At 42.0% G+C, this 25,333-nt stretch overlaps 1 protein-coding gene across 2 annotated transcripts in view; it reads right to left on the bottom strand.

Annotated features, from left to right (window-relative positions):
• TMEM94 (transmembrane protein 94) overlaps positions 1–25,333 on the bottom strand; it is a 55,011-nt gene that overhangs the window by 11,221 nt on the left and 18,457 nt on the right. Inside the window, exons 6-30 of one of the 2 annotated variants that reach the window (XM_042832792.1) lie at positions 25,112–25,308; positions 23,931–24,082; positions 23,187–23,289; positions 22,807–22,893; positions 22,150–22,266; positions 18,494–18,550; positions 16,585–16,689; positions 15,882–16,046; positions 15,076–15,285; positions 14,598–14,913; positions 13,687–13,860; positions 11,044–11,146; positions 9,789–10,006; positions 8,369–8,550; positions 8,043–8,181; positions 7,275–7,390; positions 6,312–6,411; positions 4,521–4,629; positions 3,779–3,968; positions 3,199–3,276; positions 2,708–2,793; positions 2,062–2,143; positions 1,602–1,756; positions 1,181–1,275; positions 226–319 (exon numbers count right to left, since the gene is read on the bottom strand). In XM_042832792.1, the coding sequence (XP_042688726.1) occupies positions 226–319; positions 1,181–1,275; positions 1,602–1,756; positions 2,062–2,143; positions 2,708–2,793; positions 3,199–3,276; positions 3,779–3,968; positions 4,521–4,629; positions 6,312–6,411; positions 7,275–7,390; positions 8,043–8,181; positions 8,369–8,550; positions 9,789–10,006; positions 11,044–11,146; positions 13,687–13,860; positions 14,598–14,913; positions 15,076–15,285; positions 15,882–16,046; positions 16,585–16,689; positions 18,494–18,550; positions 22,150–22,266; positions 22,807–22,893; positions 23,187–23,289; positions 23,931–24,082; positions 25,112–25,308 (3,430 nt within the window). The remainder of the gene's footprint in view (positions 1–225; positions 320–1,180; positions 1,276–1,601; positions 1,757–2,061; positions 2,144–2,707; positions 2,794–3,198; positions 3,277–3,778; positions 3,969–4,520; positions 4,630–6,311; positions 6,412–7,274; positions 7,391–8,042; positions 8,182–8,368; positions 8,551–9,788; positions 10,007–11,043; positions 11,147–13,686; positions 13,861–14,597; positions 14,914–15,075; positions 15,286–15,881; positions 16,047–16,584; positions 16,690–18,493; positions 18,551–22,149; positions 22,267–22,806; positions 22,894–23,186; positions 23,290–23,930; positions 24,083–25,111; positions 25,309–25,333) is intronic. The other variant, XM_042832793.1, reaches the window with a different exon arrangement.

Genomic DNA, 25,333 nt, shown 5'->3' with positions numbered 1-25,333 from the left:
GCAGAGCTAACACACTTTTCAGGATCTGCACATCAGGATTCAGGCCCAGATAAACTACCTCCAGATTCACAACAGGGATACTTCGCCTTGCATGAAGTTCAGCACTGCAGAACCAGTGCTGCATGCTACCATTTTCCTGTGTCAGCAATCTGGTGCTGGAGAAGGTCTAGAGCCCTCCTCCCGTCAGCACTCTGGAATCCCTTATCAGGGCCTGGGGATACTCACACAATAGCCACAGTGAGCGTCCACCACCAGTTGGAGAGGGGGCTTTTCTTCCACAAGGGCTTAGTCCGATGGACATGAGTGATGGATATGAAAACTACAGAGACAGATAAAACAGAATGTTATATATACAGTGCTTTACAATATCCATCAACAGCTCTTACTCCAAAGGGGTACAAGTTTTATGTTCTTGAAACCTAGCTTTCATTCAAGGTCCTTGCAGGCCAGTCTCCCCACAGCAAACCCAAGTCCCTAAATAAGAAAAGAGGGGCACAGTAATAATACTGCACAGCATTACACACCAAAGGGATCCCAAAGCTGTTTCTCAGCCTGGTGTGCTTATGTAATGCACACCAAAAATTGACCTGTCTCTCAAATCAGGAACATTTCTGTTGACCTGGACACGCTGCATATCTCAACATGATACGTTCTATTAAGCACTGATGCGCAACATAATGTGGTGAAAAGAAAGCAGAGGCTCTTTAAGATCACAGGAGAGCAGCTGGAGCTACTCTGACAGGCAACTATGCACCGGTGATAAGGGTCAGCCAGGGCCTGGCTCCCCTCAGCCTGCAGGACTGTCACAGTCCTGCACTGATGTTTGGGAGAAGGAATGGGGGGTTCTTTATAAGATGCTGACGGGAACAGAGGGTGAGTCATATTTCTGAAGAGCAGTAGAACCCTGTTAGTTAATTTACACAAAGACAGAGGATACCTTTCTGATGCAACAGAATAAGTGCTTCCCCAGCAGGTAAAAGGCAGAATCAACTCTGAAGGTGCTGACTTATATTTATTAGGGTGATGTACAGTAATATAACAGACTTCATGTTTTTGTCAGGAGGCCATAAGAGTTTCTGCTTCTAATGGAGTTTGTGCATAGTGGGGACACAAGAAGAAACACAAGATGCATGTTTTTTTCCTAGAGCTGGGGAGATGGGTGCTGAGAGTAAGGACTCACCTGTGTGTAAAACAATCAGGCCAGCTGTGAGCTTCTGGGCTACAAGAAGAACATTGGAAAATGTCCCAAACCAGTCAGGAGCACCATGAACATTGCTAGTAAATGAGAGAACACAAGAAATAAGTTAACAGTAGGAACTTACTGCCTAACCTGCTCCCTCTAGGGCCATGTCTTGCTTTGATAGTGGGGAGAACTGGGTGTGAGATTGGAGCCAGACTCTCACTAGAAGAACTGGCCATCCTGATACCACATGATACCGAACAAGGCCAGCTTTTGCCTTAAAGATGTTATTGTCAAGGCTAGGAAGAACACTGTAAAGACATTAAAGTTAGCTCATGTAAGAGCCTGAAGCTTGTTAGAGGGGGATCACTTCTACCTGGGAATAGCAAGAGGGTGTACAGTGCCAGACTTGGTTCCTCACCTGTGCAGCATAATGGAGGGGCAAGCTGTAAGATTGAGGCTGGTAGTATTAACCTCTTTGCAGGACTCATGCAGTGTGAAACCGAAGCAGATGAGGCAGGAACAGATGGTCACGCTGAATTTCAGCAAGAAGCAGAACAGGAAGTAGTGCTGAGTCTGTGGATAAGGGAGAGGCAGTAGAGTGACACAGGCATGTCATTGGCCCAAGGTCCCCAACATGAACTATCAGAGGCTGCAGTACAGTTTATGGATGTTGCACTGTGAATCTGCTCTGTAGGCACATGGGCAACAGGAGATTCCCCTTGTGTCCATGCCAGAGTTTTAATAAGGATTGCTTACACCACAGATCAGTTTACTGAGTTATTTCGGAAGACCTACATTAGCACAGGTTCTCAGCTATGTGTCACTGTGTGGACAAAGAGAAGGAAGGGGGAAACATTCTCATATGACGGGCCACCTACCTTCTTAGGAATAGAAGTCAAGTTTTTTCCTGTTGCCATGGTCATGATGGAGCTGTGGGGAGGCTTGCCCAGGAGTGAAATGCTGGAGAAAGGGAGGTCAGTTTCTCATTAATGAGTTCAGGCACCAAATTTTTTGCTTTGTGGACTAACATTTGAAACTGAAGAACGTTCTCTGACTGGAGCACTGGCACTTCAGTGGTGAGTACTTGAACTATGCTCATATCCCACTCTTTCAGGTGCGTGCTGTTGAAGTTCTCAGGCATGGCAGGAGCAAACAGAGAGAGGCAACTTGTAACTGTGTGATAGGGAAAATTGACTAGTGGCACCTTGGCCTTTGCCTAATGCCCTATGCTCTCCATCACACCTCAGCCAGTGCAGCAGAATCAGGATTAGGAAATTATTCTCGGGTGAAAGTTCAAACCATAAGATAAAAAAAGCTCTCAGGTAGCATGCAGAGCTTACAAAGCAGTACACAAATACTCCTATTTGTATTTTCCAGCATCTTGTCATAGAAGGCATATAGAAGCCTCCTTAGCATGCTGTGGGTGATGTCACTTCCTTTCCTGATAGACACAGTAGGTTAGGGGACTTGTCTGTGTGGTAGGTGGTTGAAAGCAGGATGTTTCACCCTGCCTGACAGACTCACCTGAGCAGTGGGTAGCAGAAACAAGAGAGCCACACAATATCTGTGGTACTTAGGATGGGAGGCAGCTGTACCAGGCAGGACAGGAACTAGACAGGAACAGTCCAGAGTGAAGAGTGTGAGCAGTGCTAGGACAGCCCCGTTACCCCCAGGCGCCACCATCCTCCCACAGAACACTAGTGCAATCTGGTAACTAGTGGGCTGCTGCACAACCCTTCCATACTTTTTAGGCTGTTAGGGCAGATGCAGTAGGGGATGCTTTTCTCCAAGGAAAAATGAGTAGGAGAGAAACTTCTGTAAGAGTATCAAGGAGAAGGGGGAGTGTGGACTGTGACCTTATAATCTTTATTGTAACTTTTCCAAACATGCTGTATTAAACTGCCTGAAGGCTATTTCCCCACCTTGCAAGGCTGCCCTGCTGCAGCCACCCAGTATCCTTGCTAGCACCCCTGTCTGCTGACCTAAATGCTGTCCCCAGTCAGGCCAGGATTCACCTGAATGACGACCAACGTCAACTGGCACTGCAGCAGGAAGAGGAAACACTTGCGGATCCCATAAGTTGCATGCCGGGCCTGGAAGGAAGCACAAACCCTCAGAGCCCTCACTGTGATGGGAGCAGGCAGGGGCAGATCGTGTAGCCTGCAGGAGAGGAGAAGCATCCTGCCTAGATGCACAGGTGGTGATGGAAGGACAGAATTTAACCAAAGGGTAGGTTTGTTTAAACCTCCTAGATTTTCTCGGGTAATGCCTCACTGTAGCATGTGTTTTCTCCAGCTATGGAATCTCAACAAGTTTATACTTCATTCAGTTGAATTACTTTCTTGTCGTGGTGCCACAGGGCACCATTCCCAAGTCATCCTCTATACTTTGGACCAGCAGGGTCAGACAGGAAGAATCTTTTGTGCTTTCTGCACAAATGACAGGAGACCCAAGCACAGCTAATGTTGGCAGCTCACTGGAGGCAACTCAACAAGAATGCTCACACAGGCTCTTGGCTTTGCTCCTCATGAGCTGCAGGCAGAAAGGGGCGGGCCAAAGACAGAGAAATCTAGAAAGGGAATATGTCTGGCTCACCTGCTCTATAAGTCTTATAATGCTGGTACTCTCTTCTTGGCGGAAGGACATGGAACAAGGCAGGCTATTGAGCTGTCCTGAGAGCTGCAGTGGGGTGAGCTCATCAGAGGCATGAGTCATGGTGGTGCTGGTGGCATAGCCAAAGGTCTCCCAGGAGCAGCGGGATGGGTAGAGAGGGTCCAGTGCTATACTGTGTGGACAACACAGGAGCATTAGGAAAATACCTCATCCCAAAGGAGAAACTGTTCTCCACTACAGGCCAGTCTGTAAACTCACGCTGTGCCATGCCACCCCTATCTGCCTTGCTGGTAATTAAGTCCTTATTTGAGATATGAATTCAGGATCAATCATCCCAGGCTTTCAGTTATTCCCAGAGAAATAATGAATATATTCTGATGTATGGCTCAAGGTCAACAAACTGGTTGATCCAGAGGGGCACTGCCACTATTTTGCACAAACAGGAAGCTTTTGCATTTCCAGTTGGCGAGCAGTATTTCAGCAAGTAAGAGTAACAGCTTCCTTTCTAAGATAGAGAAAAATCTGTATCAACAAATCCAAGCAGTCACTTGACTCAAAAATAATGGGATCCCACCCAACACCATTCAAAATGTCCCTTATAGTGACACAATTAGCTAACAATTATAAACAAAGCAATCCTCCTGACAGTCCCCCGGTCTGCTGTGACCCATGGTTGGGCATTGTATAACCCCAAGGCAAAAGAGGACTCTGGATCCTGTCCTACCTGATATCACTTTGCAGGAAGAGGCAGCTATTCCGCAGGTTGGCAGAGCTTCCCAGACAGCAAGTCACCTCCCCGTACTCCTGCATGATCTTAATCATCTCACACATGGCTGCAAGGAGACCGAAAGAGAAAGTGCATTATCTTATTAAGTGTGTAGGTTTCACACACCCTTTCTAGTCTGAATACTGAGCAGAGAGATCTTTTAAAATGACCCCTCATGTGTAATCAGATTCAAAGTCAAAGGACACAAACAGATGGGTAATTAATTGCAGTTCACGTGCCCTTTTATCTGCCTACTGAAGGAATTGAGCTGTGATTCACAATGCTGTGACACAGAGATCTGTACCTCTAGCATGCCTCTTTCTGGCCAGAGTTCTAGGTATACCCTGGTTGTGTAAAACAAATGACATCAGCATCAGATGGTCTTGCTAGAAAACAGCAGAAACTAAATTTACTTTAATTCAAACCTGAAATACACAATCTCAAATTCTGCATCAACTCACTGCTCTTCTAAGTCTGAAGGAACAAAAAGAATATAACGAAGCACACCATGCTTAGCCTTGCTCAGAGCAAGTCCCTGTAACTCCAATCCCAGCCCTACCTCTAAGCCCTCAATCTTTTTATTAACGTCTTCTTGAGGACTCTAAATCAAAACTGCTTTTTGATCTGACTTTCCTTCTGTAGCTCTGTGCACAGTACTCTGCGAATATGAGTTTTCTAAAGAGGTCAAGGGAAACAAAACACCCATCTTCTCTGCAGATGCCTATAAAACAACTAATCTAAATGTTTGGTGCACCTGGGTCTGCAGAACAGCAAGAGGTTAGATGAAGTGGGGAAGTGCAGAGAAAGATTAAATACACTGAGCACCTAGGCAGACTGGTCTGTAGCTGGTTCTCATTGGCACTCCTTTGAACTGTGCCCAGAAGTACCTGAAAATGTCAGATCATCATGATGCTTGGGATTTATACTGAAAATAGATTGCCAGGGATTAGTGGCCCGTCTTACCCAGAACACCATCATTTTGACATCGGCTGTGAAGCTTGGCAAATACTGGCAGGAGCTCGCAGAGAAGCTAGCCCAACTCACGAAGCAGCAAATAGAGGCTTATGAGATACCCCATCAAGGGAAAAGTGGAGCAGTGGCTCTGGAGGTAAAGTTCTGGGTAATGCAATGTGCACCCTCGCTCCTTTCCAGGGACTTTTCTTCTTCCTTGCTGTGTGTAATTTTTTCCTTTTATAGTTACTGCCTCTGTATTTAGTTTGTAATCTCTTCAGGGCAAGAAATTCTCAGGACAGGTATTTGCCAGCTGAGCAGTCAGGCCTTTAGATAAAACAGTGTTTCTGTGAAAAAGAAATGTTGTTCTTTTTGGTCTCTGCAGTCAAAAACTGCAAAGCAGCTAGTGGTGCCATGGTAACTGCCAGAGAAAAGTACTTCTGGGAGGTGATTTCTGAGTTACATAAGGAAGCAAAGGTTCCTAGCACACTGATAACCCTTCATAAAAAGCAGTAGCATTGTGGATGTTTACTTGTGTCTTTTTTTTTTTTTTTTTATTACAAGTGAAGTTACTCTTAGCTCATTTCTGTAACTAAGGAAAGTTGTATTAAGACAAAGGTCTGCCTCCCCTCAGGTAGCAATAGATGGTCATTAATATTAAAATACCCTTTTGGATTTCTGTTCTGTTCTGTGTTATTCACTAATAATTCTGGTCCACACCCAGAAGAGCCAGAGAATGTGCAGGGAGAAAGTAATTACACCTAGTTCTAGGACAGACCCAGGCTCTGTGCCACTTACTCTCTGGGGTGCAGTCTGTGAAGAGGGGCACCAGCAAAGGCACATTGTCAATGTTTTGCAGGTGAGGTCTGACCTGGTGGATCCCCCGTGGAAGTTTGGCCTGAAAAAGACAAAGAGGAGACTAAGCAGGAGTGTATGTACGAGGGAGGTAGACAACGAAGAATTGCTGAAATTATAATGATGGCTCCCAGGATAAATGCAGACAGAAGCTGCCTTTCCAAGGCCACTAGAAGAAGTCTTCCTACTGAAGTTCTACACTGATGTACCAGGCAGTCTGTGCAGTCCTTTAGGGTTTGTACGACCACAAAAAAACAAAACAAAAAAACCAAAACAACATCTGTCTCAAGAATTTGTAAGGAATTTTTATCTGTGTGTAGAATTTGGTTAGGGAATATGGGCCATCTGCCAGCACATATACCTGCTACTGCAGTTGCAGCCATATTACACAGCAAGGGAATGAATTTTGCTTCCTAAACACAGCCCACTTTTTATAAACTTTTAAAAGATTACTTTTATAAATATGTATCTATAAGATACTTCTGTAACCTGTGCTGAGCATGTCTCAGTTTCTGGCAGGAAAAATATGTCCCACACCCTGACTGCTGGCCAGCACCAGCTACTACTGCTCATGGATGGAGGTTAGAAGTTTCTTCCATCTATGTACAGTGCGAGCATGTTTCCGCTCCTCCCCCAGCACATGGCAAGGGAATCCAGACAGACTGAGATGAGCCTCCCAAGACCACTCTGCAGGTCATTATCTCCTCTTTTAAAATCCAGAGAAAATATATGTAAATACATTCAGTAAAAGCAATTAACCAAGAGATTATCATTAATCCCAACCCCTAGTTTCCAAGCCATATGAACCAGTCAACAACTGGCTTGAAAAATGAATTCTCCAATATGCTGTTATGATTACAGTGACCCTGACAATACCACAGAGTGTATAGGGAGAGGGAGCCTCACCCTGTTACAGTCTTCCAAGAAGCTTGGGATGTCGCTGTCTGTTGGCTGAAAGCTGATGAGATCTGAATGCCCTTCCTCTTCCATTAGCAAGAGCCCCTCCACATCATCTCGAGAAACTGGAGCAGAGACAGCACAAACAATAAGCCCAAACCCACCTCTGCCATTCTTGTGCCAATTACATGATATATTCACACAGCATTGCAGAAGCAAGGAAATGTGAAGCCTTATTTTCTAGGTTAACACTTAGATCCCCCTCAATCATCTAAGATGCAGCTTTTTTAGATGACTAATGTGTGCAGAAGTAGATATATGAGCCTAGTCTCTGCTCTTTTGATACATGAAAGTTTATCTGTTCTGTTCTTTCTTTTAGAAGAAGAGTGTGATGGAAGCCTGCTTAAAGTAAGAGAAGACTAATTAACAGGTAAGAGACTGATTTCCAGTGGCTTAACCACCATTTTAGCAAGAACCAAAATCACTGATGAGCATTTGTAAAAGCATGGCAATTTGTGCACAGAAGGATGCTTGTTTCCAACAGCTAGAGCACTGCCTGGGTAGGAATGTATAAATGTATATATACACATTTATAAGTGTATATATAAATGAAAGGCTCTCTCACTCACACACGCACACACCTCAGGCCCACCTTGATTTGTGCTCAAAGATCTAAAGGATCAGATATCTGGTGAGGAAACAGAATCCTATGAACGGGTTTAAGGGAACCATTCTGGAAATGTGGCATTCAAAGCAGATTAGGTGGAGTTCTCTCACCCTGATGTAGGTCATCATGCAGAGAGCCAGCATGGCTGGGACTGGAAGGAGGGATCTCAGATCCAGGCACATCTCCATTGGGTGTTAAAGATATGTGACAATTCCAGCCAGTTTCAAGACCCATCTTCTCAGCAAACACCTAAAGGAGAGCAGGCAAAAGAGTTTAGTATAGCTATCCACACAAAGAGCACTGCAGACCAATGCCATATTGGAGCCTAAGTACCTTCTGGACCCCGTAGGGAAGTGAATCAAGTTAACCTTGGAGCTAAACCCTCCAGTTCGACAGCTGGGACATACAAGTTCAGGGGTCAGCAAAGACAGCTTACCTTGCTTTTGAGCTCATCTTCCAAGGAGAAGTAGACAAAACGAATGCAGGCATTGACCAATCCATCAATAAGGCGGACAATGTCAAGACGGGCCTGATACTGAGATGAGACCATTCCCATGAAGATCTGTCCACTCAGAGCCTGGATGCAGTCCTCCTTCTCCATCACTTCCCCAATCCCTTCTTCAAGCATGCAAACAGCGTGCAATCACATTGAGACACAAGAGACCAGATGCGCGTCAGATAACAATACACAAGGTGGGAGAGGCCATTAAGGTAATATGCAGGGACATGGTATCCAGACACAGAAACATGCAACACACACACACACACACACACACACACACACACACACACAGAGGAAAGTTAAGAGGCATCCATTTGTTCCAGCACAGCCAACCACAGAAGCAGTTTCAGAACATTCCCACACGTGAGAATAAGAGTATGAAACAGCATGTAAAGAAAAAAGACAAAACAGAAAACAGGGATCAGTCACGAGAAATTGGCGCAAAAAGGTAGAAGATATATGCTGCATAACATTCGCATATGCATTTTAAATACATCATGCTGTGTTTATAAGTATGGTAAGTCTGGCTGATGCAAAGAGGCTTCAGAGTACAAGAGGCTGATGTAGAGGAACTGGGTCATGTTCCCCCGAGAGACATTGCAGATGCTTCCAAAGAGCCTGCAAAGGCTCTTTGAGAGTGTTCCATCACCATCACCACCTGTGTAAATGGGAGCTGGATACAGCATGAGGAACAAAATAACAAAACACTTTATACAGTCACAAAGTTTGCCACAGGTGAGACTGAAAAGTGTTTTGAAAACACGCAGTCACTACTGCTTCACAGATGTTGAAAACCCTATTACTCACATTTTACAGTATGGGAGACCAAGGCAGAAACAGATTAAGGTTAGTCTTACAAAAGAATTTCCTGTATCGCCTTATGTAACAGTATGTGCTTATTTCTCAGTTGCTGTTCTGGAGGATAGGTACAATTCTACATCTACTGGGAACCTTATCCTTCAGCACAGCAGCAAAATCCATCACAGGAAAGTAGTCATATACACCTTCAAACATTTAGTTGCTTTGAAAAAAAAAACAAGTGACTTCCGTAAAGTCAGTCAGACAGCATACTAAGCATCAAAATACCCAGGAGTCTTGACTCACAATTGCCTGCATAAAGAAACAGACTTCCCAAGGCAAAAAAAAAAAAACCAACTGTGCAAGCTTTGATAGCCAAACTAGAATCATACTAAGCAGCTGCTGCATCATTACTTCTTCTGGAAATGCATCTACTTCAGACACTTTTATTGCTTAATTAGTGCAACAACGTTCTTACAGCTCTAGACCAATCCGAAAGAAAGCACCTGGCTAGTAGAATAACTTCTTATAGACAGAACAGGAAACACATACACACCATCTGAGCTCCAGCTATTCCTCCGACTACTCTGTTTGATGGGGGTTGTCCCAGGCAGATCACAGCATGTGAAGATAGCACTCTGTCCAGGGACCTGCACCAGTTCTATGCACTTGCCATTGAGCTGGGAGGACAAGGCACAATGCATTGGCTTGTATGCAAAAGCTGAACAGTACCCTGAGAGGCAGGCTCGCTGGTAGAAATCTAACACCTTCTTCCTGTATGGAAGAGACAAAAAACAGATTTAGCAGAAATGTGCTGCATTTCTGACAACGTACAAATAGTTTGATACAGAAATCACCAACTGGGTAGCTGGAAAAACATGTTCTGTGAGGAACAGAGCTGTGTTCCAACAGAGGCAGTGGTGAGCATTGCTGCATGTTGATTAGACAAATTGATGAATATGAACACAGCACTCTTTGAACAAACTTAATGATATGCCTTATGTGACTGACAGATGACTTTAATGTATGACAGTAGAAATATAATTAATCAGAGTTTATTTATATAAGATAAACATGAAGCAACTCACAACTCTGACAGCAATATTTACAGCAGATAGCTACAGTAACAGACTTTTTTGATATTCCCTTTCATAGTGTGGGTCCCAGAAGCTGTATTTCAAGTCTACATTTAGACAATATTTAGTCACTAGAATAGTTTAAAGTTCCTTCCCTAAGCTGAACTCATAAAGGCAACAAATTCGAATGTACATGGTATTTTTCCATTGGTTGCTATTCAATAAAACTAAACATTGCTAGTCTGTCTGTTCTGCTAGAAGGAACAGAAATTTGTCTTACGGATAAAATGCAAGAGACATTGCCAGATACTGAACAGATACAAGACTAATAGGGTGTGATGCATTATGATGGACTGGTTTGAATGTGTCAACAGTAGGAAGAATTGATCACTTTCCTGTAATACATAAGCCATTTATTGAACAACAACAACAATTCTTTGCCACCATCACATGATCAGATTAGAATTCATCATTCTGCTACATGGTACAGTCACAGTCCACTTCTAAGAGGACACTATGTCAACAGATAGAGTATGAAATGGTTTAGTCATACATTGTTATTTCTTGACATCTCATCTTCTATACTGCTATAATTATAACAGTTAATTATAAGCAGAGACAACTTATGTTCATAACCTACTTCAAGCTTCTATTAAATAGCTTTTAATACAGTGACCAGGTTCCTGCTGCAATTTAAGTGCAGTCCCTAAATGCATCAAATGACAAGATGCTCACCTGTCAGAGCCAGAGAGGGGGTAAATATCAGTACCATCCCAGAAGTCTGTGCAGGCTTCAAGGATGATGTCGGCTGTCCCATGTGAAAACATCTGCTCAGTACCTGAAATACAGGTAAACAATGAGTCAGCAACACACATACAGGATCCCAGGCAAGAGATCATACTAACTGCTCCTTTGTTAAAATAGTGGTTCTTTGATCCACTGGTTCATGCTTTCCTCCATGAAGTCCTCAATTCCCCTTTAAGAAATTATTCAAGATTGAATAATGTATTCAGCTGCTACTTGTCCAACTGCAAGTTCAAACAAGGCTGTGATAAAATGTGAGGCAGATGATCGGTTTCTATTCTATTATATTGTATTAACAATCCCACTCCTACAGAAGCTGGGAAAAAAAAAAAATCTTGCTCCTGCATGCAATGGTACAGAAGAAAAGATATCCTTGTGTGCATCTTCTCATGAGAATATAAGCATTGATGAAATGCTCATGCTAGCTAATGAAATCAAGAGCCAAGAAAATACACTTCCACAAATCCGGCAGGGACCTTCAGGAACACCGGGGAATTTTCCAAAACATAGCAGCTCTCTGCTTTCTGCTACAGAGAGTCATTGTGCACCAAGTTTATCAGAGTAACAATCCTCCAAGATGAATAGGAACTGTGCATGAAAGAAGGAGCCTGTTTCAGGGACATAAAGGAGTACTTGTATGGCATTAATTTTATTGCATAAACACTTAATCCTTCCCACCTAGGTCCTATGGTCGGATAGTCCTTGCTGGGAAAAAGACAACAAGACTTTCACGGAATGTCTATGCCCCAGACAGAGACCAAGAACGTGCACATGACACATGTGCACACACCTACATTTGTATCTGACAGCAACTGCAATCTTTTCCCATATGATTTCCATACAGTGTCAACAGCATGCCACACAACAGTTCCTCTAAGGGACAGATGACAGTGACATCATGTCCTATAAACTGGAGGGCACTCAGTCAGCTGTCCAATGTTAGCTCAGCCTCTTTCTTCTCTAAGTCACGAACATGAAGGACAGAATTTCTCTGGCACAAAGGAGAGAAAAGATGAACAGGACACAGAAGACAGCTACCCATTCATGAACGCTGATACTCATTAGAGAGAACTAGGCCTCTAGAGCTGAGCCAATGAGAGCAAAAAGAAGCTAAGAATGCAGCTACAGCAAGGGAAATTGGGCAGTATTGCGCCACTTTACTTTGCTGAGAATTCAGGCGAGCCCCTCATTTCCACGTGGTTACTAACGATTTGGGAAGAATGCTGCCAAAGGGAAGGCATGTATTTCAATGGAATACTAAGGGAAATACAGATAAATTACCTTCTGTTTCTGCTACAGTTGTCAATTTATGTACATCCCTTATGTATGTGGGAGTGGGTGGATTCAAAGATTTATTCACAAATAGTGAATCATAAGAAGTTAGTTACAGTATTCTGGTCTGACTCAGTGAAAACACAATTATTTGATTTCATGCAATAATATCTGCATAATCCATTATTTGTTTGCACACATTTTAGAATGTTTCAAGGACCAAAACTATCACATGACAAGTACCCCAATGGTTAAATAACCTTGCTCGCAAAACTCCCCTTCAAACTTACTCTAGACAGCATAATCCAGGTCACACATGTATTCGTCTGAGCTCCAGCCTATGAACTAAACCGTTTAAAATTGAGGATAAGGAGTTGAAATGAGGCAACACTGAAGGTTTTCATCTACACTAAGTATCAGCAAAATTCTTGCTCACAAAGGCAAGATAGCAGCTATTGGGACAAACAAAAAAGCTCTTACATAAATTAAGATACAAGTTTAAGAAGAAACAAGTAAGAGAAGCCCCATTTACTTGATAAATCTTGGGCCAATATAGTAGTTGTATTTCAGATTCAATATTGAACAAACTCCAACTCCAGAAAGCTGAGTTCAGTCAATTAAAGGTATTATTAAGAGACTAAGACCTCTGCTGGGCAAACTGTTAAATCTTGCTAAGGTGCTTTTAGAACCTCACTGCATCCATCTGCACATTCCTTCCATCCTAGCCCCTTCCTATTGGAACAGGAGCAGTAGGAGCGGAGAAACCAGCATGGCCTCAGGGGCTGCATTCATGATCATCATGGGTTTGCCTAAGATTTCTGTGATTTCTTATTATAATGTAATACAGAAATAGAATACATAATACACTACTACACTGTACAACTTACTAATAATAATTTATGATTTGCGTTATGAGAAGGATAAGCATCACTAGCTATTACCCTGAGAAATATTCAAACCTGTGCAGTATCAGTTTCACCAACCAAATGAAGACTATTCAAAACCCACCTTGTTCTACACTGCTATTTGGTCCCAGAAAACAGACTTGTCAAATACTAAGACAATTTTTAAAAAAATATTTCATGATCCTTGAATGATCCAGGGTTGAGAAGAATTCCCCCTTTCGGTATTCCGTAGCACTGATCATTTAGGTTTGTTGAACTTATCTGTACTGATCATAGGCAGAGCAAGGCTATCACCAGTCAGTTGGAGTCTCCAAGCTGTTCCTGAATATTTTCTAGGTTCTCCAGGAAAAAGATGCTCCTGACCTACGTGGACACACAAAGAAAGAGGCAGCCTTACTGGTTGTGGTGTCCTTCACAAACAGGTTAATCATGTGAGTCAAGGGTGGTCTTCTCTTGGTGATTGATGAAAGCTTCCCCAGCATTGTCTCCTTAACCATCTCATCGCTTGGCAAGCGGTACAAGGCCAAATAATTCTCCTGCTTGAAAAGATCTTTGGCACCTGGTGTGAAACCTGAAACATGAATATGAGGAAAAAATTAGACAGGAATATTCTTTTGCTTTGGTTACTATCTCCTGCTTCTGTGCCATCTATCTTGCCTGCTCTCATTTTGACTTTCCCCAGTAATAGGTAGGTTAATTAGTGCTCACAGAGCATCTACGCCAAGATGTTCCAAGATTATGATGAAAAATATTCAGAAGGACTAGATTTTACTAGTAATTACAGCTTTCATGATTCTGATTCACTGAAGAAAGGAGCTGTGAAGAACAAGCACAGAATTGAGTTCAAAAGCTTTCAGATTACAATTCTAGTGCTGCATCTTACCTCCTGTGTGCTTCAGTTTTCCCATCTATAATATTAACAGAGGTACACAACATCATTTATACCCAATCTCATGGTAAAGCACTGTGGTAAAGACAGAGCATCTATCTTTCCATTAGCAGCTCTTTTTGTCCCTGAACACAAACTGCAGATTCGAGCCAGGAGAATACCAAACCTAGACTTGGTATTAGACCTAGGGCTTGCTGGAAATATCCTTGATGATATTTTTTCCTTTGCTAATGTCTACAGTATCTGAACTTTCCAAAGCACCATCTTTAATAGATTACTTTGGCAACCTGACAATGACAGTCAGCTCTGTAATTCTACCTTCTCAGAAACCAGGTCTGAGAAAGTATTTTGCATATCCTTTCTAAGAATTAAGTGGCAGCACTGATTTCTCTGCATCCACACATTCAAGTTCTTCTTACCTATTAGCCTGGCAAGCTCACAGAGGCCCCAAGGCACGTGGACAGGCAGCACAGCATTGTGAGTTTCCTGGAGAGCTATGTTGCAGAGATGGTCGGAGAAGCGGCACAGGCGTTCTGTCACAGTGGCATTGCAAAGATTGAGCAGCACATTCAGACCCAGAGGCTTGAGGGAATTCAGGTGTATTTGCCAGTTGGAGTCATCAAACTGGATGCAAGAGGGGTTCTGTTGGTCTTGGGACAGGCTAAGCATCTCAAGGTGGTAGTCACACACAAAATCTTCAGCCTCACAAGCCAGCACCTCAGTGTCACCAGCAACCTAATGCAACAGATAGGAAAATTCTAGTTAGCTTCAATGATTACAGCTTGAGCCCAGAATCCCTCAGGGAACTCTCAAATTCCCCAAACAGAAGACTCTACAGGGTTGTCTATCTTGTAGATTCACAGAAGACTAATTGTGTGCCCCTTCTATATGTCTTACCTGACTATGTTCTTCTTCTCCACCCTCTGTGTCCTTGCTAAAACTCACATTGGACCCAGAGGGATGCTTGCTTCTGCTGTTTGGCTTTCGGTGGGCATGGGCATCAGGAGCCTTTGGAGGGTCGCTAGACCAGTTGTTCCTCTCTTGCTCATTAGTCACATGGACTGTGTCTGCCAAAGGGCCAGAGAGCAAAGCATCTCTTTCATGGGGCTGCAAAATACCAACAAAATGAACAGTGGTGATTCAGCACTTGAACATGAACAACTTTTGATTAATATGCAAAATAAGTAAACTCTTCAAAAGGGCTGACAACAGCACGACTAGGGGAAATGGATCCAAGTTGAGGGAGGGAAGATTTAGGTTGGATGTTAGGGGGAAGTTCTTTACAAGGAGAGTGGTTAGGCCCTGGAACGGGCTGCCCAGGGAGGTTGTGGATGCCCCGTCCTTGGACGTGTTTAAGGCCAGGTTGGATGGGGTCCTGGGCAACCTGATCTGAATGTGTATGTTTGGTGGCCCTGCTAGGCAGGAGGGTTGGAACTACATGATCCTTGAGGTCCCTTCCAATGCGGGTGATTCTGTGAAAATGTGCTGAAGTGGTGACAGAGAGAAAGAGAAGGAAAAACACTGTTTTACGACTCCTATAGAAGAGGACCTCATCCTCATAGATCCTTAATCTTATAAGCAAAGAATTATGGTCACAAGACTTCTGCACAAGCAAAGAGACCCTTCTGTAATACCAAACTGTGTATGTCAGTCATAGTATGCTTACAGCTAACATGCTACATTATGGATTACATATCCCTCACCTCATCGTCCATCTCAGGGTGGCAGAAGGACCGTGTAGAGAGCTCATCAGTCAGATCTTCATGGCTATCATGACGTGGTTCCACCTTCCCACTGAAGAACAGAACAGTCTCTGGGCTAGGATTTGGCCAGGAGAGAATCCCCTGCTTGTCTACACAGCAGAGCACCTAGAACATCCCACAACACCCCCAAGAATGCAAAATTTCAGTGAAAACACATCTAAGCATTCACACACAGTTGCAAATATCATCAAGTTGAATAAACATGTAGGAGGCCAGATAAGTCCCTCCTTCATCAACCTTCTATCTTAAGAATCTCCAGCATCTGATATTTCCCCATTCTACCTGGACTGATTGGTTGTTTAATACCAATTTGACCTTGGGATTGCAAAATCAGGCATGAAGCCCATGATAAGGAAGCAACTAATGAACCTGTTTCAAGAGTTGGCAGAAGACTGTAGAACATACAGATATCATTCATATTAGATAGCACAGAGTATCTCTCACTATTGTTTTAGCCTGTCAATATGCTTAGACACGACAGCTTTAAGATCTTCTGCAAGATACCTGAGGGGGTATCTATTCCCATCACAGTGAACTGACTACTAATAGTCTGTGCTCAGGCAAGGACTACACGATCCATGCAAATGAAGCATCTACTGAAGGCCTCTCCTAACAGCCCTCCTAACAGACCAACAGTACTCACAGTGACAGATCCCAGGCTATGGAGCAAGCTGGAGGTGAAGCTCAGTGTTGGAGATTTGCCTTTTAAAACACTTAAGAAGTGGCTCCAGATACAGCGTATCATTTCCTGCCAAGGGAAGCACAGAACATCATCTAATTAAAGACTCATTCAGAGAAGACAAGGGGAGAGAAGGAAAAATTATGACATTACCTGCTTTCTGGTTCAACACAGTAACACACTACAAGATAAACATCAGTCTTCGTGCGAACCTGTTAACTGAAATATGCTGTTGTTCTCAAGGGAAGGCAGTCCTTTCTCACAAAAGATACCAACAGAAATTTTGATTGCTAAATTGAGAATTCACTGAAACTACCTTTGCTTATCCAAAAACATAGGAAGAAATTCTAAAGGGATTTCTTTGAACTAATTTAGCTGGTACCTCTTGGTATTTTTTTCCTCTCATCCTCTCGGAGTAAGGAATGTGAGGCCCTGCCTTACGCTTTAAGATAATCACACTGCAAACTGGGTAAAGTCACTGGGGAAGTGACAAAGTTGGAAATGAAGTTGAGGTGGGCTGACTACTGACTGCATCATTATAAATGAAGCATGTCAACACAGTAATAAATGGAAGGATGGAGATAATCTGCAAAATTCAAATGTCATGGTGGCACTTGGCACCCTGTATCTTCCACATAAAAACATTTCAGAGAGGGCCTGGATGGTAGGAATCAATTCGAACACTAGACTTTTCTCTGTGTATACCCAAAGCCAGCAAAACCAGGTTTGCCTTACAATTTTTTTTTTTTTTTTTTTTTTTTTTTTTTTTTTTTTTTTTTTTTTTGCTTTTTAGCTGTTGCTCTGGAATGCTGTCACTGCAGAGATCCTTAGATCCAGTTCCTTAGATCCTAAGGGTAAGTACAGTCATGAGGCTGAATGCAAGAGCTAACACAAGGGAAAAAAAAAAAACAACACTCATTTAAACCAGTTTCTTGCAGGCAAAGTTTTTACATGGGTACAAAAGAAAAGAAGTAGGTCTCTTACAACGGGAAGGTGAACTCAAATCAATCCCGTTTCAATACCTGAAAAATAGCTCAGCTAAAATGATGAACTGGCAGAGAAGGACAACAAAATATTCAACAAAGAAAGCATGTGTCTCAATGTGCACTCCTCTATGCGGCTAGGAGCGAGGGGACATAAATTGATTCTTAGGATATGCAGGACTTTTAATTGCTTTTGGAGTTCATCTGCTTCCTTATGGAAATGGGAATCTGAATGCTAGAATAGTGAAGTGTCTTTCCTCCACCTACCTGTTTAATCTGGGTGATGCAATTTACAGAGTAACCAGATGCCGTTCCTCCCCCAGAAAACATCTCTTTCAAATGTTTATTTGCCCCAGATTTTGAAGGATTAGTAATGTGCTTAAGCTCATTAGCAAGCCTCTGAAACAAGATCAGACTTCTTGCATGAACATCCTACGCTCCTCTTTTCACATTTGGTCTTGACGCTGACCCCTGTTCTCACTGTTCTTTAGTTTTGGCTTGGAAAACTAAGTGTTCCTGGTATAAGTAAAATACTTCTTTCTGACACACACCATAAAAAAATTATTTTACTCCTGGAATAGATCTTTAAAGAGGCACTTTCTTCAGTACAGAAAAAGTTGATTTCAAATCATCTGCAATATTCAGAAAAGCACAGCTGTACTCAGTATGAAAGGTGCCTCAATTTGTGGTCAGTAGAGCAGTGTCTACATGGGCAGGTGTAGGGGAAAGACATGCAACCTGCATGCACAGCAAATTAAAGCAGCAAAAGTGTGAGAACAGACAACAGGCACAAGCAAAAACGGCTCTGGGAACAAGCATGGGATCAGAAAGGAAGGGAAAGGATATCGTGAAGATGAAAGATGTAAGAAAACAATTCATAATAAGAGTACCTGAGAAGATACCATCTCTGTGTAGCTGCTGAGAGTGTCCTCTGAAAACTTAGCAAGCTGCAGCAAGAGAAGAGACCAGTTACTATAATTATGCTCAGAAATGTGTCCTGAAGAAGATGCATCCCTAAGTACTATGCCTTTAGAGAGAAGAAAGCAAAAGTCCTGCCCTATGAGGACTCCTATACCAAGACAGATCAATAATTCCCCAAAGCAATTATGTTTTTAATGGACTACGGCAGTGGCATTATCTACTTGTGAAGCACAAAGTGCTTGGCGCTGGTATATCACAGAAGACACAGTTGTTATCTAAAAGTCTACAGAGAAAATAACAGCAATTAGACCCAGCAGAACATCTTCCTGGACGGTCACTGTAAGACAAAGTCAGTACTGACTGACCTTTTCTTAACTACACAGATCGGTTAAAAGAAAGGAACTAGATGAGAGTGACTGCAAAAGCAGGTACTTGCTGAAAGAATGAGATTATGTGAATAGGTTTTGGATAGGAAACAAAAAGAAATTATTTTTTGTAGAGTGCTACCATGAGGCTCTTGGAATAATATATATTAATATATATTAAAAAAAAACAATAACCCAAATAATAATGCATGTATCTGTCACTTAAGAAGAAATCAGCTTTAAACATCTGTAAAAAGCCAACACAGATCAGTTAGAAATAATTTAAATTGAAAATTATGAAGGATAACTAGGAACAGTTAGCAATATTTTATTTAAATTTAACAAACAACAATCCCACAGTAAAAATAATAATGTCTGGTTTTGAGAAGGAGTGAAAACAGAAATAAAAAGAAAAACTAAGAACAAGTTCACTAATCCATCGTTTGATGAAAACAGTGGAATTGCAGATGACATTGCAAGCAAACCAGATATGTTAAATACCATTACTCATTATTCAGTGATATGTTCATATCGTATGATGACTATGAAGTATTTTCCATTTTAACACCAGCAACTGAAACTAAATTTGTTTTTAAAATAGACAAATTTGTGACTGCTACTGCTGACTTTTTACCTTTTCTAGGTTTGAAGCATGGATTTAAGACCTAATGCAGTGGATGAAAGCTAATGTGGTGACAATGCCTAATGAGGATAAGGAGAACACATCAAGTTACCACAAGAGCCCAGACTGACTGTGATTTCAAACAGCATAACGGAGCAACTGATATAAAACACATATTAAAAGAACGGAAGTAGAATAATACAATCAGCACCAAACAACACAAGTATATGATATTTTTGGATAGAATAACAAACTGGACTGATAAAAGTAATGCTGTTGATGTAGTACACTTGGAACTTTGACTTGATGAAAAAGGCTTTATTAGTTTTCAAACAAAAGCTAGAGTAATTCCAGAGTAAGAAGGCCCATATCTAAATAGATTAGAAATTCATTTTTCTGATAACCAATCGTTCGCAGTAGGATGTATTACTATCTCAAGCAGGGACAAATTCTAGGTGTTCTGTTAACACCCTGAAATAAAACGCAAGGTCATTACTGACAGAGATTGTACACTATACAAAGACTGGGGAAGGGTCAGATATTAAAGAGATCAAATTGTTTCTACAAAACAGTATGGACTGCTCAGAAAATGAGCAAAAATATGCACATCAACACTTCAAAAATAAATCTGCATTCCTAGCAGAAAATATGAAATTTGGGCTAAAAAAAAAAAAAAAAAAGAAAGAAAGACTGCAGCTTAGAAAGCAGTAACTCTGCAAATTATTTGTTGAAAAAACAGCTGGCCATTTAAGGCAACGGCTAAAAAATCTACTGTGATCTTTTGTTGCACTAACAAGGGAACATAAAGCTCAAATTATTCTCAAGTTTAGCTCAAGCACAAACTGTTACTGGAATATTTATGGGTTGTGGAGATTCATAATTCTACAGTGATCCTGAAGCACTGGAGAAAGCTAAGAGGAAAGACAAAACAAATATTAGAGAATTGGCAGATACGCTTGCAGTGATTCAAGGTGTTTAAGAAGTTTAGGTGTTTAAAAAGTTTACTTAATCAAAGAGACGGTAAAAGGGATTGTGAGCAGTTACCACAGAACAGAAACTTTATTGATTTGTTCTTAAATCCATGAGACAAAGGAGGTTAAGTTTCAAGTGCTGGAAATCAGATTCTACAAAAACGCTCACATATGAATGTCAATTTTTAACACTAAATCATTACTGAAACAACCTGTCAAAAGCAGCAGGAATATTTTCAAACCAACATCAAATCCCCTACTAAAAGGAGTGCTGCTATAATGCAACCATAGTAATGAAACTTGAGGCAGGGGCTCCTTTGGGGCAGCCAGTGGTATCTGCCATGCAGTTACGACTAACTGGTCATAAGAGTTGCCTATAAAAAAAAAAAAAAAAAAAAAAAAAAAAAAAAAAAAAAAAAAAAAAAATGGAAATCAAAGAGCTTGAATGTAATGGGAGGGTGCAGAAGACAGAGAGAAGTGTCACACACGCCAAATGACTGAAGGTCTTACACTTTAAACAGAATATAGAGAATGAAAGAGTGAAATAGAAATGCCAAAAGTACACTTCCCTAGTGAAGAGTGAGAATGACTAAGGCACACTACAATGGTTTTTCTGCAGCAACAAAGATGGAGGATCGAGTTTGAGATATCACAGAAAGAGCTGGTTGGACAGAATGAGTTGCCTGTACAAGAAGATACAAAAGAACTCAACACAGGTGCAAATGTGAGTAACAAGGCAAATGGATATGTTGAGAATGAGGAAGTATGGAAGCTAAGGAGTTCTGATGCGTAGGGCAAGAGATGGTTCTAAAGATAGTAACAAAGTGATGCTGAGAATGGATGGAAAACGTAGAAAGGAGGAAACACTGAAAAGGGATGGTAAAGGTGCAATTGTGCCATTGGAGGGGGAAGCATGAGTTTATCCTCCCAGTTTAGTTGTGTACAACCTATAGGGCAGAGAACAGAAAACAGAACCAGGACCACGGAGGCCAAGGAAGAACATGAAGGAGAGAGAAACTTCGTTCAAGCACAGGCTTAGCAGAAACCAGCAGAGACAACAAACAGCACAGTGCACCTCACCAATGTTGCCACTGGGAGAAAATAAGAGACACCCATCAGCATATCCAGTTCAGAATCACATATCCATCAGACTACCAAATTTCCATTTGCCAAACCAGAACAGTCACCAGAAATTTGCCTTACTTTCTGACCCACTGGCAAGGCTAGGTCTGCAAGCCAAGCCCCAGAGCCTCAAGAAAGGGCTGCTCAGCCCACAGGTTATAACAAAGGATCTTATGTATCACATTCCTTCTCCATGGCTTAATTTCTCTAGTTATGGACACTGTGTGGCATTTATCTCCATGTTGATTCCTCTGACAGTTTACTTTTAGCTGATAGAAAGCGCATGCCTTGAAGAGATTTAGGGTATCACTGAATCTTCCTATCACCCTTGGGATATAGAATGCATTTGTAGGCCAGCTGAAAAACTGGAACATCTGTGCAAGAAAAAGTCACATGGTGCTGCAGGAAAATGATCTAGCCAGGACACTCAAAGATCCAACAGGTTTTTTTTTTATTACGTGCCAAATGCACTGTCCTTGCTTCACAGAGCCCTTCTCATCTACTGCTCCTTTCTCTGCAATGGTTTGATGTGGACAGATACCTACCAGCGAGGTGGATGAGGCCTTACTCATTTGGGCCAAGACTCTGGCTTCTCCAAAGGCTGTAGCAAGAATCCACAGGACAGGAAAAAGCAATGGAAGGATGGGCAGGACTCCATTCACCTGAAAAAATAAAACCTCCAATCACAAGTAAGCACAGAGACAACAAGAAGTTAAACCTGTTATACAACCTCTTTTCCACCAGAGTGAACTGGTAAAAGGCAACAGCATGAAGTACACAGACAGCTTGCACTGAAAGCAATACAGTATAGGGAGAGGCACAGAAGGGGAGACACACATACCCTTAAGAGTTTGTAATGAAGAAGGCTATGAATAAATTGCATCAACTTGTAGCTGTTTTTTCTTTTTTGCTGAATTTGGCATAAGCTCTTAAAGTTTAAAAGAAAAAAAACATACCACATACATATGTGTATTTACACATATGGATGCACTGTGAGAAAAAGAGAAAACAAAGAACAACACAGAAGGAACAGACAGGGTAGTGTTATTGTTCTTCACCACTGAGAGCTCTTGGGTCTGATGTGCACAGGGCAGTGCATACACAGGATGTTGTCATGGAATGAAGCAAGTTGCTGATGGAGGGAATTGCCACAGCAGTGCTTTGGGGTAGAAAGGGCTAGTGAAGCTCAGCACATTCTTTACCTGTAGCTGAAGAAGAGTATGCTGCCAAGAAGCAATTCCAGGAGCTTTGAAAATGAAGCGCACAGCATTGGTGATTAGGAAGCCAGCCTGCAATTCAGAGTTGACACCATCAGCAAATTACTGGTACTTGTAAGGAAGTTTTTGCTTCCTCATAACATTCTCAGCCCTGAGAAAAAAATCTGGAGGATACACTTGGTCTGCTGTTCTTCACTCTCATAGATGGGCAGCTCAGTAGTTCTGCTCCTCTGCACTCCTGAAGATACACGTCAGCTGCGTGAGTTAGAGCTGGGCCACAATTTCCTGTTGACGGCTGCAAATTCTTCACCTTTATTGACAAAACACAGCTATATTCAATACCAAAGGCTTGAAATGAGACCTACCAATACAATAGGGACAGCATATTTCAACATCACAGACTGTACAGTGAATCTCTCATTATCCAGGGCTGTCACAGGACGTGACAACGCCATTTCCAGACACCACCTGAAAAAACAGAAAACAGCTTGCAATTTTAGGAAACAAGATCCTAGCCCTGCAATTTTCTCAGATAGAAACTGTGTTCAGCCTTTGCTAACAAGGAGAGCCTTTGAAAGAGAAACCAAGACTCGACAGCTTTAAGATTGAGAATATCTTTTTTCCCCCCTCCCCCCAAAATGTGGCTTGCTTTCAAGTTGGAATGGATGCAGTGATTTTATAATTATCTCAAGATCCTGGCCTCTGAGTTACAGAAGCTGCCACTGGCCAGAGATTTATCAATTAATCTACATCCTCAGTCTCAATCTCTGAGATTTAAAATAATCTCAACGGGGTCAAAAATCTCTGCTATCAAATGCATGAAATCTATGACCTCCCTGCAATGTTGAAAGTGACTTTGAAAGTAATGAGCAGTAATGCATATGTTAGCATGCATGTTTTAAAATATCAGTCTATCAGCTAACAAGGACAAGTGAAGACAAACAGTAACAATCTTACAGCAAGGCATTCCTAGGTAATACAGATGACACAGCAAAGCATATCAGGAAATTCCTGGGCTGGACTGGTAAAATTTCACTTTTTTCCTGATACAAGGCATCAGCAAGGATCAAGATAAGCTGTGAAACCGTTGAGCACAGTATTTAACTCACCTGACATTATCAATTATTGGAGTCTTCAAGACACGGAACAGACGATACAGTTGAGGGTTCTGAGGTCCCTTTTTCACTTCTCCTCTTGGGGAGGGTGGAGGTGAGAAAGGTGGAAATAGATCTCCTGGCTCCAGAACTATGTGCTCATCATCCTAGAAAAGAAGTCAGTAAGCCAAAGGCTGCTCATCTGGGGCCTCAGTGGAATCCTGTTTCCGCAGACTGGAGGTTGAGTCCAGCAGCATTTCTCCCACCACAAGTGATAATACACACTTGTCACAGTTCTCTGTCAGCTCTCAAAAATTCATTAGTTAAACTGCTGCTTCAAACTTGAAGCAAAATTAAATGCTTGTGGGCCTTCAGAAGTAACAAAACACACCTGGTTATTCATGAATTTTAGCATTTCATAGAACCATGGAGTGGCCTGGGACCTCAAAAACCATCTAGTTTGAACCCTCCTGGTATGTGCAAGGTTGTCAACCACCAGACCAGGCTGCCCAAAGCCACATCTAGCACGGCTTTGAATGCCTCCAGGGATGAGGCATCCACAACCTCCTTGGGCAACCTGTGCCAGTGCCTCACCACCCTCTGAGTGAAAACTTCCTCCTAATATCTAACCTAAGTCTTTGCTGTCTTAGTTTAAAAGCATTTGGAGTAAAAGTCAAAATTAACAACAAAGGTAAGTAAATGTCAAGCTTTAAACTGTTGCTAAGTTTCTTTAAGCAGCAAACTCTTTGCATAGATTTTGCAATTGATTTGCTAATGTACTTCTATTCCAGGTAGTTTATGTTACTTTCTTTTACACTAAATCAGTAGCAAGAAGGTCAAAACAGACAAACTCACTGCTCCACATAAAAAACAGGACAAAGTAGAGGGATTGTATATCATATCATCCTACTGGACAGATTTATTATACTTAAATCAGCAGCATATTACACTTAACCCTTGACCTGGAAAATGGATAAATGGAGATATGGTGCTTCAGTATCACGTTAGTGTCTCCAGTCTGTTGGGTTTGGGTGTTTTTAAGGAAGATAGAGCTGTCTAACAAAGCACTTTCTTTGAACTGGAGTTTCAAAGCATTTCAAAGGTCAGAAGAATCAAATATTCCCATAATTCATACTTTGAGATTTCGAGTATTAATAAGAAAAGGAAAGGCCAGGGAACTAAGACAAGCAAGTTACCTTAATTCCTCTCAGAGAAGCAAACGATTCCTGTCCTGGCCTCAAAGCAATGACATCTCCTTCTACTAACAGGCTTACAGGCAGGTTCACAAGTTGACCATCCCTGTATGCCCAATGAAGGGACCAGGACGGGGCATAAGGCATATGGAGATCAGGGTACATGGAGTCTGGCCATTTCACCTCTTTGCTAAGTGTATCTGAAAGCACACGATGTGAAGGAAT

Source organism: Centrocercus urophasianus, unplaced genomic scaffold (assembly GCF_019232065.1).
Source record: "Centrocercus urophasianus isolate 14NV4802_14NV808 unplaced genomic scaffold, USGS_Curo_1.0 seq_40, whole genome shotgun sequence".
Taxonomy (NCBI): domain Eukaryota; kingdom Metazoa; phylum Chordata; class Aves; order Galliformes; family Phasianidae; genus Centrocercus; species Centrocercus urophasianus.
The sequence above is the reverse complement of the archived record's forward strand: the minus strand, read 5'-3'. Positions and strand labels throughout refer to the sequence as shown.